The sequence below is a fragment of the Zeus faber genome, assembly GCF_960531495.2.
Source record: "Zeus faber genome assembly, chromosome: 3".
In the NCBI taxonomy this organism is placed as follows: Eukaryota; Metazoa; Chordata; class Actinopteri; order Zeiformes; family Zeidae; genus Zeus; species Zeus faber.
Window position 1 is genome coordinate 28897278 of NC_137190.1, and position 19656 is coordinate 28916933.

General features: G+C 43.1%; 2 protein-coding genes across 2 annotated transcripts; one reads left to right on the top strand and one right to left on the bottom strand.

Moving 5' to 3' along the window:
- Nucleotides 1-601: 601 nt before the first annotated feature.
- LOC307227692 (KH homology domain-containing protein 4-like) lies at nucleotides 602-10399 on the top strand. The gene is made up of 14 exons (XM_079997100.1): nucleotides 602-734; nucleotides 1639-1927; nucleotides 2029-2148; nucleotides 2319-2392; nucleotides 2697-2749; nucleotides 3365-3564; nucleotides 5890-6098; nucleotides 6184-6244; nucleotides 6499-6556; nucleotides 6836-7071; nucleotides 7544-7639; nucleotides 9604-9689; nucleotides 9774-9886; nucleotides 10250-10399. Exons 1-14 carry the CDS (start codon nucleotides 706-708, stop codon nucleotides 10378-10380), a joined length of 1755 nt encoding a protein of 584 aa, XP_079853226.1. The 5' UTR covers nucleotides 602-705; the 3' UTR covers nucleotides 10381-10399.
- Nucleotides 10400-10838: 439 nt separating this feature from the next.
- On the bottom strand, nucleotides 10839-19308 carry fsd2 (fibronectin type III and SPRY domain containing 2). Its single transcript, XM_079997101.1, has 12 exons — nucleotides 19025-19308; nucleotides 18484-18696; nucleotides 18051-18284; nucleotides 17828-17850; nucleotides 16486-16607; nucleotides 15540-15704; nucleotides 15211-15345; nucleotides 14224-14377; nucleotides 13592-13725; nucleotides 13383-13515; nucleotides 13083-13259; nucleotides 10839-11089 (listed from the first exon to the last, which is right to left on the bottom strand). The coding sequence occupies exons 2-12, from the start codon at nucleotides 18673-18675 to the stop codon at nucleotides 10840-10842; spliced, it is 1719 nt and encodes a 572-aa protein (XP_079853227.1). The 5' UTR covers nucleotides 18676-18696; nucleotides 19025-19308; the 3' UTR covers nucleotide 10839.
- Between the last annotated feature and the right edge of the window lie 348 nt (nucleotides 19309-19656).

The following is a 19656-nucleotide window of genomic DNA, read 5'->3' on the forward strand; positions in this document are numbered from 1 at the left end:
TTAAATCACACCGCCTGATCAAAAACTGCCAAATAAGTAAATACAGCCACAACTGTTCAGTTAGGCCATGGATCTCACATGGATTTCAGGAAAATAAAAACTGAATAAAGAATTATAGAAGTGCTGAAAAGAAATAATATAAACAATACAAATGAAATACCACCTTGAGGAGATGTAGGAAGGAATATTATAATAAAATATTGGAGAACAACAACGGTAAGGGTCATTGGGATGTGCTGAACAGTAAGAAACTGTAGTTATCCTCAGTACCTTGTTGACAATGATGAGACCACAAATAAAAAGGAAGATTTTGTAGATGGGCTCAGTTATTTTTCTTGTCAATGTTGGACTGATATTGGCAAATGAAATTAATTCCTGAGACACTAGAGGGAGATGCAGCTGCTATATGTTCCTTAATGAGAGAGAGAGAGGAAAATAAATAAATAAATAAATATGTTAAAATATATATTAAAAAAAAAAAAATATATATATATATATATATATATATATATATATATATATATATATATATATATAAAATAAATAAATAAATAAATAAATAAGAAGCTCCGCCCCTCGGCGTCACACTGTGCGACATGTCGTCAGAACAAACAGCCGGCTCTGGCATGTAGGTGGCTAATGTCGAGCGACTTTAAGGATTTTTAGACCCATTTATCGTTTTAATTTCAGCTTCGAAGTGGCGCTATGTCTTCGGGAATGACGGGGCAGACACCGTAAGTTTTTGGTTTACCCGTGGTCGATTTATTGTGGACACTTTAGTCACTTAAGCACACGAACCAACGACCATTTCCTGAGCTAACAAGCTATGTTCGGCGAACTCCAGCAGCCGTAGACCAGCGCCGAATGGCCTGCGAACCACATTTAGCTGGATGGGTGGTGTTTGTGCGCTTTTACGCGGGGGTGGTGTCAGGTACAATAGCCATAAACTTGTTATGATAAGCAAAACGATGCTAGTACTACACATAATATAAAGCAGCGATCTGTGTGTACATTCTGTACGCGTGTGAACTAGCGTGGTGATAGCACACTACGTTAGCATTAGGACATTAGCTTCTAGGACTCCGATTTTCGCGGGCGGTGAATACCTGGCGTCAAACTTCCAACTAACTTTGTCTCTAGGTCTGAAACGATGAAGGAGTAACTTTAACTTTATTCGTGTTTGTGTACGACTAACTACCGAATTTTGCTGTAATAACTCTATCGACTACATAGTGTGTTTTCATGATTTTTGTTGGTCGGCGCTTAAGTGCGGTCGCAATAGTTCAAAGCGGATCGTGGTCTTATAAGCAAATAGTCAGCTTCCACAATCGCGAGTTTCGACCCGAATTTAATCGAAGTGTTCAACCAGTCATAAACATGTGGTAAATACAATGTGAAGTATGTGAGTTGTGAGGGGGGGATATATATATACACACACACACACTATAACTATATGAGGAGCATTAACTGTCTACCCATTTATTTATGTCCCAATCTTTAATGCCAATAAATTGCTCTTTTACAATAGGCAGATGTGTGCTATTTCAAGTTTCATGTATGCCACCATTATAATTGCAAAATGATCCAAATAAGACGATTGATCTGCAAATTACATTTCACAATCGTGACTGCCCTCAGGTGTTTAACCAGCCGATGGGACCAGACCGCTCAGCCCAAGCAGAATGTGGATGCACGACAGCAGAGTGGTGTTGGGAATGCGGCTCGCCCTGGATACTCATTGGGAGCAGCTGCAGACCCAAACAGCACACTTTCTGCCAGACAACCAGCAAAGGCGGCTTCTGGAGCCCAAGGGGGAAGCCCAGCACCTCAGGGAGGAGTAGAAATGGCTGCAGCCATGGCTGCCAAAATCAACGCCATGCTAATGGCAAAGGGAAAGCTGTTGACTCCCCCACCTTTACTTGCAAAGGTGCTTTTTCGGAAATCTTTACATAATCTTTAACGCAGGTTTAGGGTTTATGATAAAGTCAGAGAATGGCTTCGGTCACGTTTCCATGTTCTGTCTTCCAGACCCCTGTTAAAGTTCCAGTGTCTACAACTACAGAAGAAACGGTGGTCACCGAGGTGGACATAAATGATGTCCCAATAAACTGCAGGGATCTGCTCACCAAAGGCAAAACCCAGGAAGAGGTAAATATTTTGACATGGTGTTGGATCACACCAAGATTAAAAAATATAGTTATGTAAACACATCTATATAAAACCCAATGAAAGGTTATTTTTGGTCGTATAAGATTGTATTCAAGTGATGCCACTAAAAAATTGACCAAAGATCTACTTTTCTTTCTTTGTTTTTCCAGATTCGTCAATTTAGCGGAGCAGTAGTGTCAACAAAAGGCCACTATATGACTGATTTGGAGAAAGGAAAAGGAGTGTAGGTGTTCAGTTATTATCTGCTTTCAACTAAATCCTGTATCCACTAAATACTCTTACTATGCTGTCTTAGGTTTTTTCATCCAATCATACATCGAATCACATTTTCATAAATTTTTTCCCGGTTTTTTCGTGGTAAATAGTGGCGTGCTTATTTCATTTATTGTTGGCTGTAACATCCTCCTGTTGACTCATAGGTAATTTTTTTTAACTAAGTGTATACATTTCAATCGGTGAGTTGGCAAAATAGCTGCTTCAGCTCTACCACATCACTGCTGTTTTCTAACTTACCTTCTTTTATTTAGAGAAAGGCCTTTGTATTTGCACGTCCAGGGAAAGAACCAAGACCAAGTCAATAGTAAGTAGTGCTTTAGTCTCTGGCTGTTTTTTATTTTTTTATTGTTATTTTTTACAAGTATAGGTTTTTGAAATTGCAGGAATTCTTTTAATTAGTAGAAGTTGTCGTCGCCCCACCCCCCAAAATGTATTAGTACGGATCCTCAGTGTGATTACGAAGTCACTAAAATAAGAAAAAAAAGATACATTGTTTACTATAATCAACATAAAGTTTGACCAAACTGGATGGCAAAAGATCTTTACTGTAACAATTTTGTTATTCAAAAGGGGTCAAAGCCATTGTATGACCACTATTATTAAAGTATAAAAATTATATTAAGGAAATAAAAAAAAACATTTAATAGGAGCACGGCTAGGCTACATGACAAAAATATATAGTATTTGTCGTGGTTATATTTTGGACACAAATGCAACTTTTGGATGAAATGTTTAATAAGAGATGGTCACATTGTATACAGCAATTGAAAACTCTGGAGACTAATGATGCAAGGGACAATACAGCATCCATAATGTCAAATTAATACAATGGGAATTTGTCTATAGAGAAGTTTCTAATATGTAGCCTCTGCAGCCAAACCATGTGTAATTAATTTATGTGCTTATTTTGCATTGCCAGAGGCAGTGATGAGAATAAAAGAGATCATCTCTGAGGATGTGCTGAGGGCCTCGGCAGCATCAGGGGGACAGCAGATCCCTGTGATGCCCCCGTTGACGCTCTACCCCCAGCCCCCGCGGCCTGCGGTTCCACCAGCAACACCACGGATGACCAGCTTGTCCTCCAACCAGGGCCACCGGCCTGCTGCGCCACATTCAGGGGTACTGATAATTCTAAAATGTCATTAGTACTGTTGTTTCCCCACTGCTATAGCCACCAGGGTTTTCCTCCCGGTCGATGCATTTGTGTTTTTATATATATATATATATATATATATATATATATATATATATATATATATATTTTTTTTTTTAAACTATCATCAACATTAAACTGGGTAAAATCGTATTCCATTGTAGAGCTGCTCGCAGCTCAACACTTATACTCACTCTCTTTCTCTCACACACATTGACAATGGATCTATCTGGGAATAGCCTCTCCTTTCCATGCACACTCTGAATCAAAACATGGTCATGCGCAAATGTTTTAAACATCCCATTGGGTACCAAAACCCGCTGCTACCATGGCACCGGTTCCTATACGATTGGTATCTAACGGACCGAATCACCTGCAAATCTTGGCACCATGCCCGAGCTGCCCATTGAAATATCCACACCCGCCTTCACTTAACATTATGGTTTGGAGCGTGCCACTTCAATTCCTCTGTATGATGTGCTGCCGTTTTACTCTCCCGTGCGACTCGAGCAAAACAGCAGTGGCGCTCGTCAGTGTTACATCATGGTTGCTTAGCCAATCATATAAAAGAGGCCGGTCGTAAAAGTTTTCACTACCGATAACGTCCGGTTCATACAAACTGTCATTTATTTGTCAACATGTGAAAAGTATATGCAAAGTAATGAAGGACAAATGCGGTTAGTTCATACATTTCTAAAATAGCCCAAATGTAATTAATTTAATAAAATAAAAAAATAAAAAAGCCCCCTGATCTATTCATCTGTTGTTCCGATAAAGCATCAAAGCCCTTGAAATCATTGTTACGGTCCCCCCCCCCCTCTCTCCTCCACCAGGCCTAAGAACTTTCCTGGTGGAAACTCTGAGCAACCATGGCCAGTCCATTAATCACCAAACTGTTTAAACTGGCATAGGGTTCATAATCTACAGTAATATCATCCTTAAAGTTGTTTTGGGGAGGGCATTTTACATGTGCACTAAATCAACGGGTTTTTAATAGAGGTGGGTCCAATCCAACATCGGTGTCGGGTGCTGATACTGACGTCATTCGCTTACCGGATATTGGGCTGACATTGCTGATCCACGTTCCGATCCAAATTCCGTTTAACTTGCGCTGGACTATGAACCCACCGTTTTATTTTGCTAATTTAATAATCAAATTGAATGGTCTGCCGCCTCAAGAATTGAACTTGGCAAATAATTAACCTGCAAAGTGCATTGCACGAATAGGAACTGGCAGTTGGAGTTGGGCAAACTGATTGAAGCAGCCATTCAGCTGTGTTGGTCTTCAAAATAAGACGTCATCTTTCCAACACACATAATATGCGGCGCCATAAAGCTACTGGGAGTTGTGGTTCTATCCGTGCAGTGCCACACTGAAACAAATCACTGGATGAGGATTAAAAACTACACACACGTCCTTCTGCTCGCCGGTTGCGTCCAGTTTTAAACAAAAATAATCCCACGTCAATGTTGCCACCATGTTAGGACAGGCAAGACTGTCCTGTAAACCAATACAATTAAATAGGGGAGCTGCAATTATTCTGGATAAAAAGCACTAACGTTTAGATTTCTCAACCCATTTCAGTGAGTTGTTTTTATTTTCAAGGGTTTATGATCTACGTGAAGTAGAACATTCTTCATTTATTTTTCACTTTCCTACTTCACGACAGTTCCGATATGGCAGGGACGTTGAGTACGATCCAAAGTTCCAGATCCAGTTCTTGATCTTTATAGTTTTTTTTTTCCTCACTTTGGAAATGTACACCTGTTTGTATAATAATTGCTTTGGAATACGTTTAAATTTTATGTATTTTTGTTCTTTTAAGAAGAAGTACAGTGTGGTTTACTACAGCCTCATGTAACCTTACGTGTAATACCAACAACAAAAATAAGACGAAAGAAAGAGCACTGGTGTCGGCACATATGTATCGGTATCCGAACTGAGAAAGTTGATTTGTGCATCTCTACTTAAAGCAATACTCTGTTAGCCATGCTAATTAAAATGAGCTATTAACTCTGTTAGCCATGCTAATTAAAATGAGCTATTAACACAGAAAGATGCAAATTTCATGACTGGAGGTTAAGAAGGTGAGGCTAGTCAAGACCATGTGGCCACCACCGATACCCACCTCCCAGAACAACAAGCAGAGAGAACAACCCTAGTCTAAAGGGAAAAGGCTTCCAGGGTTGCCGCATCTGCTTACAAATTTTTAGTCACAAGTTGTTTGGGACGTTTCACAGACGACAACGTTAACTCACCCTCAACACCACCACCTGTCATATCTTTACAGAGTTTTGTCCACACAAAAATCTTTGTGGGCCTCGACCAGGCTCTGCCATCGTTCAACGTGAACGAGAAAGTGGAGGGTCCTGGCGGGACCTACCTGGGTCACATTCAGACTGAGACCGGGGCTCGTGTCTTCCTGAGGGGGAAAAGTTCTGGCTACATTGAACAAGCGTCAAAACGAGAGTCCTTTGAGCCACTTTACGTCTACATCAGGTGATCGACAACACTCGGTTCATCTTTACTTGTATGAAGGACTCGTGTGTTCCGTGTCTAACCATTGCTTGCATGTCTGTTACAGCCACCCAAACTCGGCTGGATTGGAGTCTGCTAAGAAGCTCACAGAGAGTCTGCTGGAAACTGTAAGTTGATGTCGTTCAGTGTCTGTCTGAACAGGAGGTGCAAGAAGGTGAAGCTATTTAAGTCTGTAGTTGTCACCGATACCCACCTCCCAGATTAAAACTGCTAGCATGAACCACCAGATCGGCAGTGATAGATTCTGAGTGCTCTGCACCTCTCGACAATACACAGCAAGCTTCCTCTGTCAAAACTGTTCTGCTCATGTAAATGTAGTAAGTAGTTCCTCATAGGTTTGTCCTCTGCTCCATTTCTCCAGGTGAGAGCCGAACACTCCCGCATGGTGTCCATCTACACAGCCACTGGCTCCACCCAACGTAAGTACACATTTCACATTTAATAATAAACAGGATATTTTAGGGTTGTCACCCTAAACACCCAAAACCAGTTGCTAGCCACTTGCATGCATTATTCTTTGCAATGAATCCCTCCTCTTAAGTGGCTGAACAATAGCTTGGAATACTAGGTCAGAGATTTATTAAAAAAAAAAAATTAAAAGGGGAAGAAAAAAAAAAAAAAAAAAAAAAAGCCAACCTGTGTCACCGCCTCTCTTCAATACACGCAAATTGACTCCATGTTTTATACTTTCATTTCAGCATACGCAGCACATGGATTTCCACCTAATAGCAATTACTCTAGCCAGGGGTCCTGGTATAACTACCCAGCGAATGGGTATGCTGGCGGCTACTCAGCGTACCCAGGAGCCGGTGGTTATTGGAGTAATACAAATGGTTCCCCAAGTCATTCTAACCTGTCGACAAACCCTCAATCTTCTCAGGCTATGGTTCAGTATCCTGTGTGTCCTAGGAAACCTCACCCCTATCTGGTCCAGGTACGTGTGCTAACGTACCCACACCTCAAATGGCCTCTTACAAGTGAATTCTAGCAAATTATTGATGTCTGTGATATTTAGAGGAAGTTGTTTGAATATTTGATAGTGGAGTAATTAAATAGTGTCCAATCCACATTATGGGGAGTTTGGAGAGACTTAAGTTTTCTGTTCCTGTAAGGTGTATGCGGCACAACTCATCAGTTGGCTGTTATCTATACGAATCAAAATGACATACATGGCTTACACGTTTTGCTTTCAAATGTATTGCCTCTCCTCCTGGGGATTTAATTAAAGAATTGGATTCTCTGATCCTTTCAGATATTCAACAAAGTGGCCATTAGTCATTTCTTTAGGATATTCAAGTGTGTGTGTGTGTGTGTGTGTGTGTGTGTGTGTGTGTGTGTGTGTGTGTGTGTGTGTGTGTGTGTGTGTGTGTGTGTGTGTGTGTGTGTGTGTGTGTGTGTGTGTGTAGGATCCGGGTAGCAGTGACACAGCAGAGCCTGAGGGATCCTCCAGCAGCTCTCCAGAGTCAGGAAGCCCTAAACGCCGTTTCCAGGAGGAGGAGCAGGTGAGCCGGGTCACCGCCGGTAATATGCTGATGTCTAACTTACCAAAAGCGGTGATGTCCAGGAAAGCTACCCAACTTTGAAGTGCGAAGATAATTGCAAGACTACAAACAGTGCTGCCAAATATAAGACTAAAAGAAAAGTACTTTGCCTTTGAGGCAAATGTTCAAGAGAGGATCATAGATTCTCAAACCATTTGACAAAGGCGCCACTAAGCCTTTGAAATGAGAGGAGAAAAGCATTGAATCTTCCCTGAAGGAGAGCAGTGATATTGGTCGTTAAGGTTAAGCATAAATGCAGGTTCAGTTCATGTTAACCTTGCCATAAAATACTTTACTTTTAATGCGTCCCATCTTCCATATGTTTTCCACGGCTTGTCATAGGCTCCCGTTCAGTCAAGTTGAATCATCTCAATGAGCGTTTCTAAGCCTCTGCGCTGGCGATAGCCATTGCTGGAGGCATTAGGTTTTCAGGTTGTACGTCTATCCCATTCTCGCGAACACTATCTCAGGAGCGCCTTGAGGGAATTGCTTAAAATTTGGCACAAACATTAACTTGGACATAATGATGAACTGACTCGATTTTGGTGCCCAAAGTTCAAGGTCACCGTGACCTCACAAATCACGCTTTATGACTACACTATCAGTCCGATGTTAAAACAGAAACCCCCCAAAAAAGAGGCTAATTCTGCTTTCACACATGAACAATGTCCAGATAATTAGGTCCGGACATTTTACGGAGTTGCCCTTTCACACATGTAGTACACACCCAGAGATTGCCGTATCAGGTGTGTTTACACTACCTGCACTTGGTTTATACGAGGGGTTGAGCCTAGGTAGAGCGTGAAGGAGGCAGGACGCTGCAGAGTTTTAGCACACCCAAGATGGCGGACGAGACTACAAACTTATCTTTTTTGCCGTTGATACTCCATGTATTTGGACATAATATAAACAAGAGTGGGAGGAAATGTAAAGGAATGCAGAAAGAAGTATGAAGCAGCTATGCTCCGTGCACAAAGATCGGCACGGAGGTGAATAACTGGCACGTGATGGAGATGTCATCAACACGCGACACGCCCACTTGCTCGTTGCGAATGCTCCGGACAATAACCTGCTCCGTTCACACATACCGCTCAAACTGACATTACAGACTTTGTACCAGGGTGCTGGCTGGGTATAATCCAGTTAATGTCCGGTCCAAATGACTCAGACATTTGCGTTCACACATACAGCTTCTCCGGGTAATGTCTAGAGTTCCAGGGTTCCAATGCAGGTGTGAAAGCAGCTTAAGTGAAAACGGCATGTTTCTCACTTGAATGTCAATATAGTGGGTATTTTGCCAAAATACACTTAATACCTTTATTAAATTCCTCCAAAGTCTCCATTACATATACTATGAGTCTGGACAGACATGGATATAAACTGCAACTTGACAAGTTGGAGGAGGCATATAACCGTGATGCTGTAATGCTGTTTAATTAATATTTTGAGAATACAGTACTGGTTGTCACCATGTCAGCATTTTCACTAGTGCTTGCATTATGAGTATAAAGAGTTGTGGGTGTTTGTTGTTGAATACTTGGGGGGGGGGATTGCATGCCATTGTTTGTCTTTTGAACTTTTCTATTTCATACGGATTTTATTTGTAATTAAGAGTGTATGTTGAGGTACATGGGAATTATTTCTGTCAGAAATGTACTGGTACTTTTTTATTTGACAACAGTATGTATATAACTTTACATAGTTTCATAGCTAAACTAGCTGGAAATATATATTAAATTGTGCCGAAAAAAAATAATTTGTATTCGCAATCAACATTCAATCAAGTCAAGATATCGTGCCAATATTTTGTATAATATAGAGCTACTAACAAATGAGTTCTTGTAAATAAACATTTCTAATTTGATTGAATAATTTGACATGAGGTCTATAGAAATAGATGAAATAGATGTTGTTTCACTATTCAGCTGACCAGCAGCTCCCCTGACGCCCCAGCTAAGCAGGAGCCCGCGCTTCCAGCGTCCACCATTGAAAAAGAGAAAGGAACGGAGAGGTTTGTCCATCTATCTAGCCATTCTTTCCCCAGGTGTTGTGGAAATACAGAGTAGAAATACTGAAACTTGTCTCTTATTGTCAGAGTGCTGATGCCTCCACCACCACCTCACTTCGTGGCTCCTGCTCCCATTGCTCGCAAAAGGCCGAGAGAGATGGCAGCCCCACTTCCAGTCTGTCCGCCCAGCAACACCATGGGTTCGTGTCTTTTTGCAGTTATTTACCTTCGATCGATGTCTGGTGTTTTTTGTATGGAAAGGCTTCTTCCACAGAGGAGGAACGGGAGAGTAGAGTAGAGACTGCAGTTAAACCCACTAACACTCTCCTCCTGTATATGTTCTTCTTGTCTTTCCCTTGTTCTTTCTCTCAACATGTCCCTGGACCTGCCGGTAACTGATGCTGCCGTTTGATTTGATACCCTGCTCCTACTGGCCGTGGATCAAACCAACTCTATAAAACCACTGCTAACACGGGGGCTCCAATGGGTTTCCTTTTTTTGGATTCTTGCTCTCCTGTCTTTTCTTTTCCATTCTGTTTCTCTGTGTTCTTGTGCCCTCACAGGTGTTCAGGAAGACGTCCTCCCCAAGAAATCTAAAGTGGCTGAAGACACATCAGGGCTTGTGCCCTATGGAGGAGATTCCTCTGATGAGGAAGAGGAGAGGACATACACCAGTAAGACGGCGAATTCATAACCCCCATGGCCCAGCTCCCCTCCCACAGCCCAGGGTCTTAAGTGCACAACAACACAGCTCTCCAGAACCCCATTAGATATGAATGCGAGTGTATAGCAATTTAAAACATATTTTCAGGCCCCCTTTTTATTTTAATTCTCAAAGCAAACTTTGTGCATCAATGAGCCAAATGTTAGGGTTTTCCCCTACTTGCTTTGCACCTGATGCTGAGATATACATATTGTAAAATTCAGTAGACCTTTTTCATATCTTGGAAAATGGTGTATGCCTGTTCCCATGGAATATTGTAATAAAAGGAAAAATCAAAACCATATCTCATTTTTTTTTTGAATGGGTGGATCAAAAGGAATAAGAATTTGCTGCAATTTGCACAATTGTTTTTTCAGATGTTATATATTTTTTCGCTGCTAACTTTTAAATGCATTTAGGTAAGTTATCCCTTGGTGTAACTGTTATAAATCAGAGGAGCGTGTACTCAGGAGCCTCTATGCCATTGTGCACAGTGAGAGCTCCTGCTTTGTCGAGGGCAAAGCACGGGTGGACATAGTTCTGGAAGTGGCAGTGGAAGGTGTGGAGGTGTTGTTCCAGCTCGGCGTTGTAGAAGGACAGCGTCCCCCTGTCGTAGTCGAGGGCCACTCCTATCCGCACTGCGTTCACCGTGATCCTCAGGTCCGGGCTCCAACCATTGTGTAGGAACTCATACTTGTGCCTATGAAGGGAGGGGAACAATGATGCCTAACGGTGCATTTGACAAGAACTAGTGGGAACAGTGAACCAATCGGCTGGAATTTAAACCACTTCCAAGGCTGTGTGTACAGTATAATACTTAAGTAAAGGCTGTTGGTGATTTAGAGTTTCCTACCAACCACATGTTTTGTTTTTTTTCTATTCATTTGGATTAAACAATCTCAAGTGTTCAAATTATCACATTGCACACTCAGTGTGATTAAGGCGTTCTAAGTGACAAGCTGACTGGCTTGCTGCCGTGTGTGTGTTTCAGTTTTTTCCAATATTTTACCAATAAACTTTCTGTGATGGAATGATTAGAGCACACACTTCTGTCACAAAACATTCATGAATTTTGGTTCATTTATGAAGTTATGGGTCTTCTGAAAATGTTCCCAAATCTGCTGGGTCAAAAACATACATACAGCAACTTGGATTATCAATTTTGGTGATGTATAAAGTTGTCAATCAAACTTGCTTTGGGGGGATGGTGGCTCAGGCGGTAGAGCTGGTGGTCTAGTAATCTAAAGGTTGCTGGTTTGATCCCAGGCTCCTGCTAGCATGCTGTAGTGTCCTTGAGCAAGACACTTAACCCCTAATTGCTCCTGATGGCTGCATCCGTCAGTGTTTGAACAATTGTAAGTCGCTTTGGATAAAAGCGTCTGCTAAATGTAATGTAATGCTTTGTGGCACGGCCTCTCAATTTATTGTGAGTGATGATTGACTACAGCTAGTGACTTCTCTGAGCCCATTTAAATAGGGCTCGTTTGATAAACTCAAGACTCAGCCACAAATGCTACAATTGGAAAGTCTTAAGGAGCTCAGAACGGATCTGAAAAGTAGATCATTGACTTGAACAAGTCAGGAAAGTCACTTGCAAACAATTGCTTGCACAGTTGATCTTGGGAGTATAGAACGGATGGCATAGTTGTCACTGCAAGGATCCGGACAAAAACGCAAGCTATCACCTGCTGCTGAGAGGAAATTGGTCAGGATGGTCAGGAGTCAACAAAGAACTACCAAAAAGCAGGTCTGCAATTAAATAGAAGCTGATGGTACATGGGTGTCAGTGTCCACAGTCTAGCCTGTTTTACATTGCCATTGGCTGAGAGGCTGCCGTGCAAGAAGGAAGCCCTTGCTCCAGGAGCAGCATCGTAAGGCTCGACTGAAGTTTGCTGCTGATCACATGGACAAAGAAAAGGCCTTCTGCTCCGTGGTCAGATGAAACACAAATTGAGCTATTTGGCCACAATGACCAGAAATATCTTTGGAGGTGACAAGGTGAGGCCTTTAACCCCAATGCTTTGGGCCTGTTTTGCTGCCAGTGGAACTGGTGCTTTACAGAAAGTAAATGGAATAATGAAGAGGATTACCTACAAATACTTCAGGAAAACATAAAATCACAGCCAGCAGTTTGGATCTTGGTGTTCCAACGGTACAATGATAGCAAACACATCAAAAGTTGTAAAGAAATGGTTAAAATTAACGTTTTATAATGGCCTTCCCAAAGTCCTGACTTTAACCCCATTGAGATTGTGAACTGTGCTGAAGAAACAAGTCCGTGTCAGAAAGCCAACGAAGAGGAGTGGTCAAAGGATTCAACCAGAATCCTTGGGGATGGCTTCCAAAAGTGCCTAATTGAGGTGAAAATGTCCAAGGGACAAGTAACCAAATATTAGCATTGCCCTATGTGTATTTTTGACCCAGCAGATTGTCACATTTTCAGAAGACCCATAATAAATTAATAAATAAATAAAATAACCAAAATTCATGAATGTGTGAGTGTGACAAAGAAGTATGTGCTCCAATCATTCCGTCACAGAAAAACATGTTCTTTACAAGTATATGTAAACCTTTGACTGTGTGTGTGTTTGTGTTTGTATGTAGATATGTAAAAAAAATAGCTGAAATTTTTTTTTTCCTCTTTCTGCGGTGGCCTCAGAACACAGAAGTGCCAATAGTAGCTACAGTGTTACCTGGTCGGAGTGAGGATGTGTCTCATGCACCATGAGGTGTTGTTGGCCCCCAGATAGGAGTTTCTCTGCGTGTCCTCGTATGCTACTCCAATCCGAAACTCTGTGTCATCATCCACCTCCACCTCCCAGTAATGTCTTCCGCGCACTGGAATCAGGTCGCCCAGCACGGCAACACATCTGTAGACAACCACATGCAAGTGGGTCATTTTTGCCTATGAATGCTTAGCTCACAAATTATATTTGTCATTGCACAAATTATATATTGGTTATGTAAAAACAGTTGGCTGTGGAATATTTAACCTGGCAAAGGTGTTATCGTCAAAGGCCATAGCGCTCAAGGGCAACTCTTCATCTCCATAGAACATGGTGAAGCCATCTTGAGAGATCGACAGACAGGGGTGGGCTGTCTCCTCCAGAAGATGAAAGAATGTACCTGCACCGGAAGACACTTGTCAAAATGAAGCACGCCAAAAGTTGCTAAAGCTCCCTGTCGACAGGCCACTCCTCACCTGTTGTGGAGACGACAAAAGTGTCGCTCCTGTCACTGGGCCCGCCGGTGTTGACCGCCCGGACTGTGATGAGGTAGCGTCTTCCTGCCTGCAGCTGGATCAGACATTGACAGGTGGGCACGGCCACTATCATCCTAGGAGATCAGATAAATGGGATACAAGATTGATCGAATACAAATGTTTAAGATGCAAGGTGGTGGATGTGTTGACAGTATCTTTTTTGATTGGGGGGGCGGTCATAAGAACAACCAAAACAAAACAAAAAAACAACACAACAGTCCATCTGGGAATAAAGTTGCTGTCTGGGTGAAGCTAAAAATAGATTTTCACTGGGACACATTCTGCCTTGAATCAGCAGCTCTACATCCATGGGACCTAAAAGGTTCCACGCTAGCTATTAGTGACTTGTTTATGGATCGGGAGTACAATATGTGATATTTTTTCTCGATACTGCATGTTCACTTAAGCTTTGTATATCAAATACAATATTTATGTAAAATGTGTATTTTGTTTTTAACTGTGTAATACAAGCATATAAGGACATAACATGGGCAAAATCAGCCGTGGTCTGTAAAGGGCCTTGATAAAGACAACCAAGTTCAGCTGTGTGTGTTCTGGAAGGATGTTCTTACTCGGTAATACCGCTCTGTCCACCACGTGAGGTCATCTCTCTGATCTCCACGGTGTAGGAGTCGACAGGGTTGGTGTTTCCTGACCCCCAGCGAATCAGAGCAGCTTCTGGACAGCTGGTGCACACTCTCTGCTTGATCACCGGAGGTGAGGGCACTAGGAGGGAGTGGGTTCTGTAGTGTGAATGTCGATACTGATAACTTCTGTCTAGAGGGTCTCAAACAATTGCAAACCTGGGAGTTAAACGTCTAATCAGTCATTATAGCAAGATGTTTCTCACGGCCAAAAGTATGTGGACACCTCTTGCAATCAGTGGATTCTGTCAATTTGGTAGCAAACACTTTGACAGGTGTCCATGCAGTCTACCTGAGGACACGAGCTGCCTGTATGCAAATGCCAACGTTGAAGTTTGTTGGGGGAGGAACAATGGCCTGGCCAAAGCGTTTGGCGATGGCAGCCATGTCTAGAAAACGGGTGTCGGTTCTACAGCGTACACTGCCATCCTAGATACTTCTGCGCTTCCAACTGTAGCGACAGTTTGAGGGAGGCTCCTTCCTGTTTCGGTGTGACACCACCGCTTTTCTACCAAGGTAAATGGGGAGCCATCCAGACCCGTCATCTTTTGAAACTGGAAACTAGGCAGTCCCTAAAATAGTTCTTGGTTGCCTTCCCGCTGCACCCAGCAACGGTGGAAATTATGCAAATCGGGAGGTGACGGACAACGCACAACTGTTGGCACCCACTGGTCGTGTCACTCGCTGTATTTTGGGTTCTGGCTTTTCATTTGTCTCCATTTCATAAAGCGAAAGCAGCGAGGGGGCGGCAGTACCAGCGAGTATCAGCTGTTTACCTGTGGAACTCATTTTGGAACCAAGCTCCTCCAGTGGAAAAAGCAGGCGTCCACGTACTCTTGGCCGTGGAGCGTGTATTAAGCAACAGACGTTTAAGGGACTGGTGTCACTCGTGGCTAAAACCGGGGTGTGTATTACCGGTCATGTACAGGGCCTTCTCGCTGGCGGGGCTGATGCCAGTTGTGTTTGTGGCTGTAACCCAGAGCTCGTACTGAGCGTTGGGCAGCAGATCCGTCACGGTGCAGTGGGTCTCCTTCACCTTTACCTTGGAGACTGACAATCGTAAAGAAAGCATACTTATTTCTCAAAAAAAAAAAAAAAAAAGAAACTGGTCAGAATGAAAGAATGCTCCCAGGTGAGAAATGGTCTGCGAAATGCATATATCAGAAGACATTTCTAACATCCCCGGTTCAACAGTTCACATCACAAATTGGCTGAGTGGGGGATATTAAAATGGGGCTCTGTACCATCAGGTCCACATGTGCCATCTACTGGCGTCTCCTCCAACACCGGCCGGTAATACAGTTCATAGTACTCTACGGTGTCGTCTGAGAACAGGCTCCAGCGCACGCGCAGGGAGGTCTGCGTGGCGGAGTTGGGCATCTGGGGGTTGATGACGGGGGCGGACGGAGCTGGAATGACATCAGGGGGAATAAAACGAAATAGAGGCGGCGGTGTACAACCTGAGGCCTTGCATTGCTCCTCTTAGGACATAAAACCTTGTGTTCAGTGGTTCATGCCTGATCGTTTACATCTTAATATCCTCTGAAAATGGGTCTGTAAACTACACTGATGTATTCCACCCACCCACCCACCCACACACACACACACACACACACACACACACACACACACACACACACACACACACACACACACACACACACACACACACACACACACACACACACACACACACACACACACACACACACACACACACCAGGCTAACTGCTAAAGGACTTGGGAAGATAAAATTGGCCAATAGCCACCCATCACTGGGTGGCGTGACATTTGCGTGTTTTCCAATTGAAAGCGTCTCTTAATTATTGACACATTTCAAGTCACCCCTAATAAAGCTCACAAAAAGTGCTTCATTGCTTGGGATTGGTCTTTAGGCAACCATTATGTCACAGACTTGTCTACGTTGTAATTAGGGACATATGGAGTCTGGGATGTCCAACTGCACTATGTCTTCATTAACCATCAATTCTGCTCGTGCTGGAGTAACACAGAACAACTGACGGTTTAGCTTAGTTGAGAGTCAAAATGTGTCAGAACTCCATAGGTCAGAAGTAGAGGTGGCTCTTCGTCAATGCGTCGATATATGTAAATTACAAATAGGCGGTCAAGCCAGTGTGATTTATTGCACAATGGAATGCCGAAGGTAGTGTAGCGGACAGCACTCCAAACCTGGGACAACGTTGATGGAGTCCATCATGGTTTTGACGTCCGACATGTCGTCTGGGGGCGTGTTGAACTCAAGAGGTGTGGACAGTGTCAGGTCGAGCTCTTCTTTGGCGAACTCCTCAATTCTGGTGATATACAATAACGCATGTGAGACACTGAGGTTTGAACCCGAAAATATAGCAGCCAAGCATCGAACCACTGTACTAGTCAGCACACGCCTCCACTGGCCACTGGCACTAGTCAGCACACGCCTTACTTTGTTAACATTGTGCTAGTCAAGTTTTATTCCTTGAGACAGCGATTCTCCACCTTTTTGATATCAACTCTCAATTTGATACACATTTACGGTATTTCCTCAAATGTAAACCGGTTGTCCAATAAAAAAAAGTCTCTAGTAAATGCCACGGGCGTGGTCTACACAAAAAATAAAAGCCTGCCTCAAATACAGACTGAGGGAAAAACTGATCAGAGCTGTGGCGCTGTTCCGGTTTGGAGATCCGCTCCCAAACAAAGCAAATAAAAACATGTGTGTTTTTATTCTAGATGTATTTCATTTACTCAATTTCCTACTACAAATGCCCTGCTCTGAGCGCTCTCGCTCTCCAGCGCTCCAGGCAGGAAGTGGTGCGTTCAAGGCCAACTTGAAAAAAACGAATTCCCCTGTCTGCTACCACCACAAGCGGGACTTTTAGAGTAGCTACTAGCTCTCTCTTTTTTCACCATACATGTGTTTGCATGGCATGGCACTCAGACAAAAGTTTGCTTTAAAATTCATACTAAAATATGATCAAATATACTTATTAAATAGAGGGAATTAGATATAAAAGCCTGCCTTTAATATAAGCCTGCTTCCAATTAAGGCCTGGTATCCTCTGCAGTTGAGGTAAATAAAGGCCCTGGTCACTATTTGAGGAAATACTGTATATGATTTTGCCTCTGGGACCCCAATAGTGAGAAGATTTTTGTTGATAGATATGATTCATTCCAAACCTCCACACCGGTCTATGCTATATTAACGGAGACAACAGTGAAAACCGTGATCAAAACAGTCATTGTACATTCTCGGATGGTGCTGATTTCTTGTAAATTAAATGATGGGGAACGTTTAACTATTAATAATTTTATTGTCCCCCTGGAACATCTCCGGACACCTGGACAACTAGGGGGTCCCCGGACCGCACGTTGAGAAACGCTGCCTTAAGACATTGGAAGTACAGGCAAAGATGGTCTGGAAACACAAACACCGAAACACAACCTTGCATAAATCAACGTTACATCTGAAATATCAACATTCAATCCACAGCCATGCCATATTAGACGCACTGAACAAAACACAGTGAATTACCTTTTAATGACGGGCATGACTGCCTGTCAATGAAGGCCAGAACAAAGCAGTTAAATCACATGTTAAATAAACCCTGGATTTATTGATCTACATTCGGAATATTTGTGAAAAATTCCACACCAGGTCAGCGTAAAGAAAATTCAAATTTTCGCACTACTAGCAACTTTGGATCTGGTTTAATACCACCTCAATCGTGACACACCAAATTCAAGAGCTAGGAGACCTGTAGAAAGAGCCGCTTGTCTTGGCTCCGGTGGATCTCCTGCGCGGCCTCAATGAGGTCCTTGGAGGCGTCGAGCGTGCGGCCGCAGCCGAGCAGCTGATCGTACAGGACCTCCAGCTTGCCCTTCTTCTCCTCCGCCAGCCGGGCCGCCCTGTCGTCGTACCGCTGGGACAGGGTCTGGAGCACGTCGTTGTAGTGCTGCTCCAGGTGCTGCTCCCGGCGGCCAAAGTTCTCCTGCACATCAATACCCACGATAAGTGACACCGCGAGAAGAGGCTGAGTTGAAATACCCACTTTGATGCTTCATTGGCAGATCAGAACTCAAAGGCATGCGAGGAGATTGATAAATCGGGACAGATCCTGGCTTATATGTTGACATTTGGCTCATGGGGGGGGGGGGGGGGGATGGACCTTATTTGACGATCGCTCTCACCTCCACGGTGAGGAAGATTTCCTCCAGATGACCCGCAAAGTTCTCCATCTCCACGACCTTCTCTTGCAGCCGACTCCTGGTCTCGTTGGTGTCCACACGGGCCTCCTCTGCCTCCGCCTCCTCCTCCTCCTCACCACTGAAACCTTCCTCTGTGATGACGTCCAACACTCCTCCAATCTCATTCAGGTCCATGGTAAGATAAAGGAACTGTAGCTGCAAAGATCAGATATCATTATTATGATTTGGTGTGTGTGTGTGTGTGTGTGTGTGTGTGTGTGTGTGTGTGTGTGTGTGTGTGTGTGGGAGTAGTTAAAAACAAGCACTGTTAAGAACTTTAAAGTCTTTGAACATCTTTCTTGGAAGGATGATCATTTGTTTAAACAGTAGTTTAGTTTAACTCCTGTAACCCGTGACTATTGTGCAGAAAGTAAACAGTGACCATTTTGTCCATGGGCGTTCTTGTTGCGATGAACTTGCTTACAAATTGGGACACAATATCAACACAAACCGAAGAGATACGTAAAAATAAATGTTTATTTACCTTGTGAGAATATGATTATCCCGTTCTAAATGAATATGCAATGTGGCTTCCAGGAAGGCAGGGGTTTGTGTCCTAATGGAGACCAAGCGCTTGTGACTAAAATAGATACGAGTCAGGAGCGCAAATGCCAAAAGGGGCACTTTGGGGAGGGCTGTTTGATGTATCATCGTATTAAACAAGCAAAAATAAAAATGAAACGCGTGGATAAAAACAAACTAAATAACACCACGTCAGTTTTAGTCTTCGTTTTGAAATACAACGTAACGCCGCTGGTTTATGGTCAGCACAGCTGTTATGCTGCATTCTCTGTAGTTGTGAGCTCGGTCATTCCGGGTGCCGGGGTAATGCCTCTGTGCGGCGAAACTTGAACGCTCGCGGTAAATGTATGTTTGGCAAGCTTGTAAACCCATCGCAGGATCCAAAACTAACAGAGCGAGTTATATCCAGGTGAGACGAGTTTTCAAGTATAAAAAAAGGTTGCAGAGAAACGACCATTAAAGTCGGAATTCCAAGTAGGAATTTCGTGGTAGGTAGTTCGGGCCCGAGTTTGCCGAGCTCACTGCCCTGGTGTCGCAAATGCATGGCGGCACACAGCATGAGCAAAGATCCCTTGGCATGGGTGTTTTTTTTCT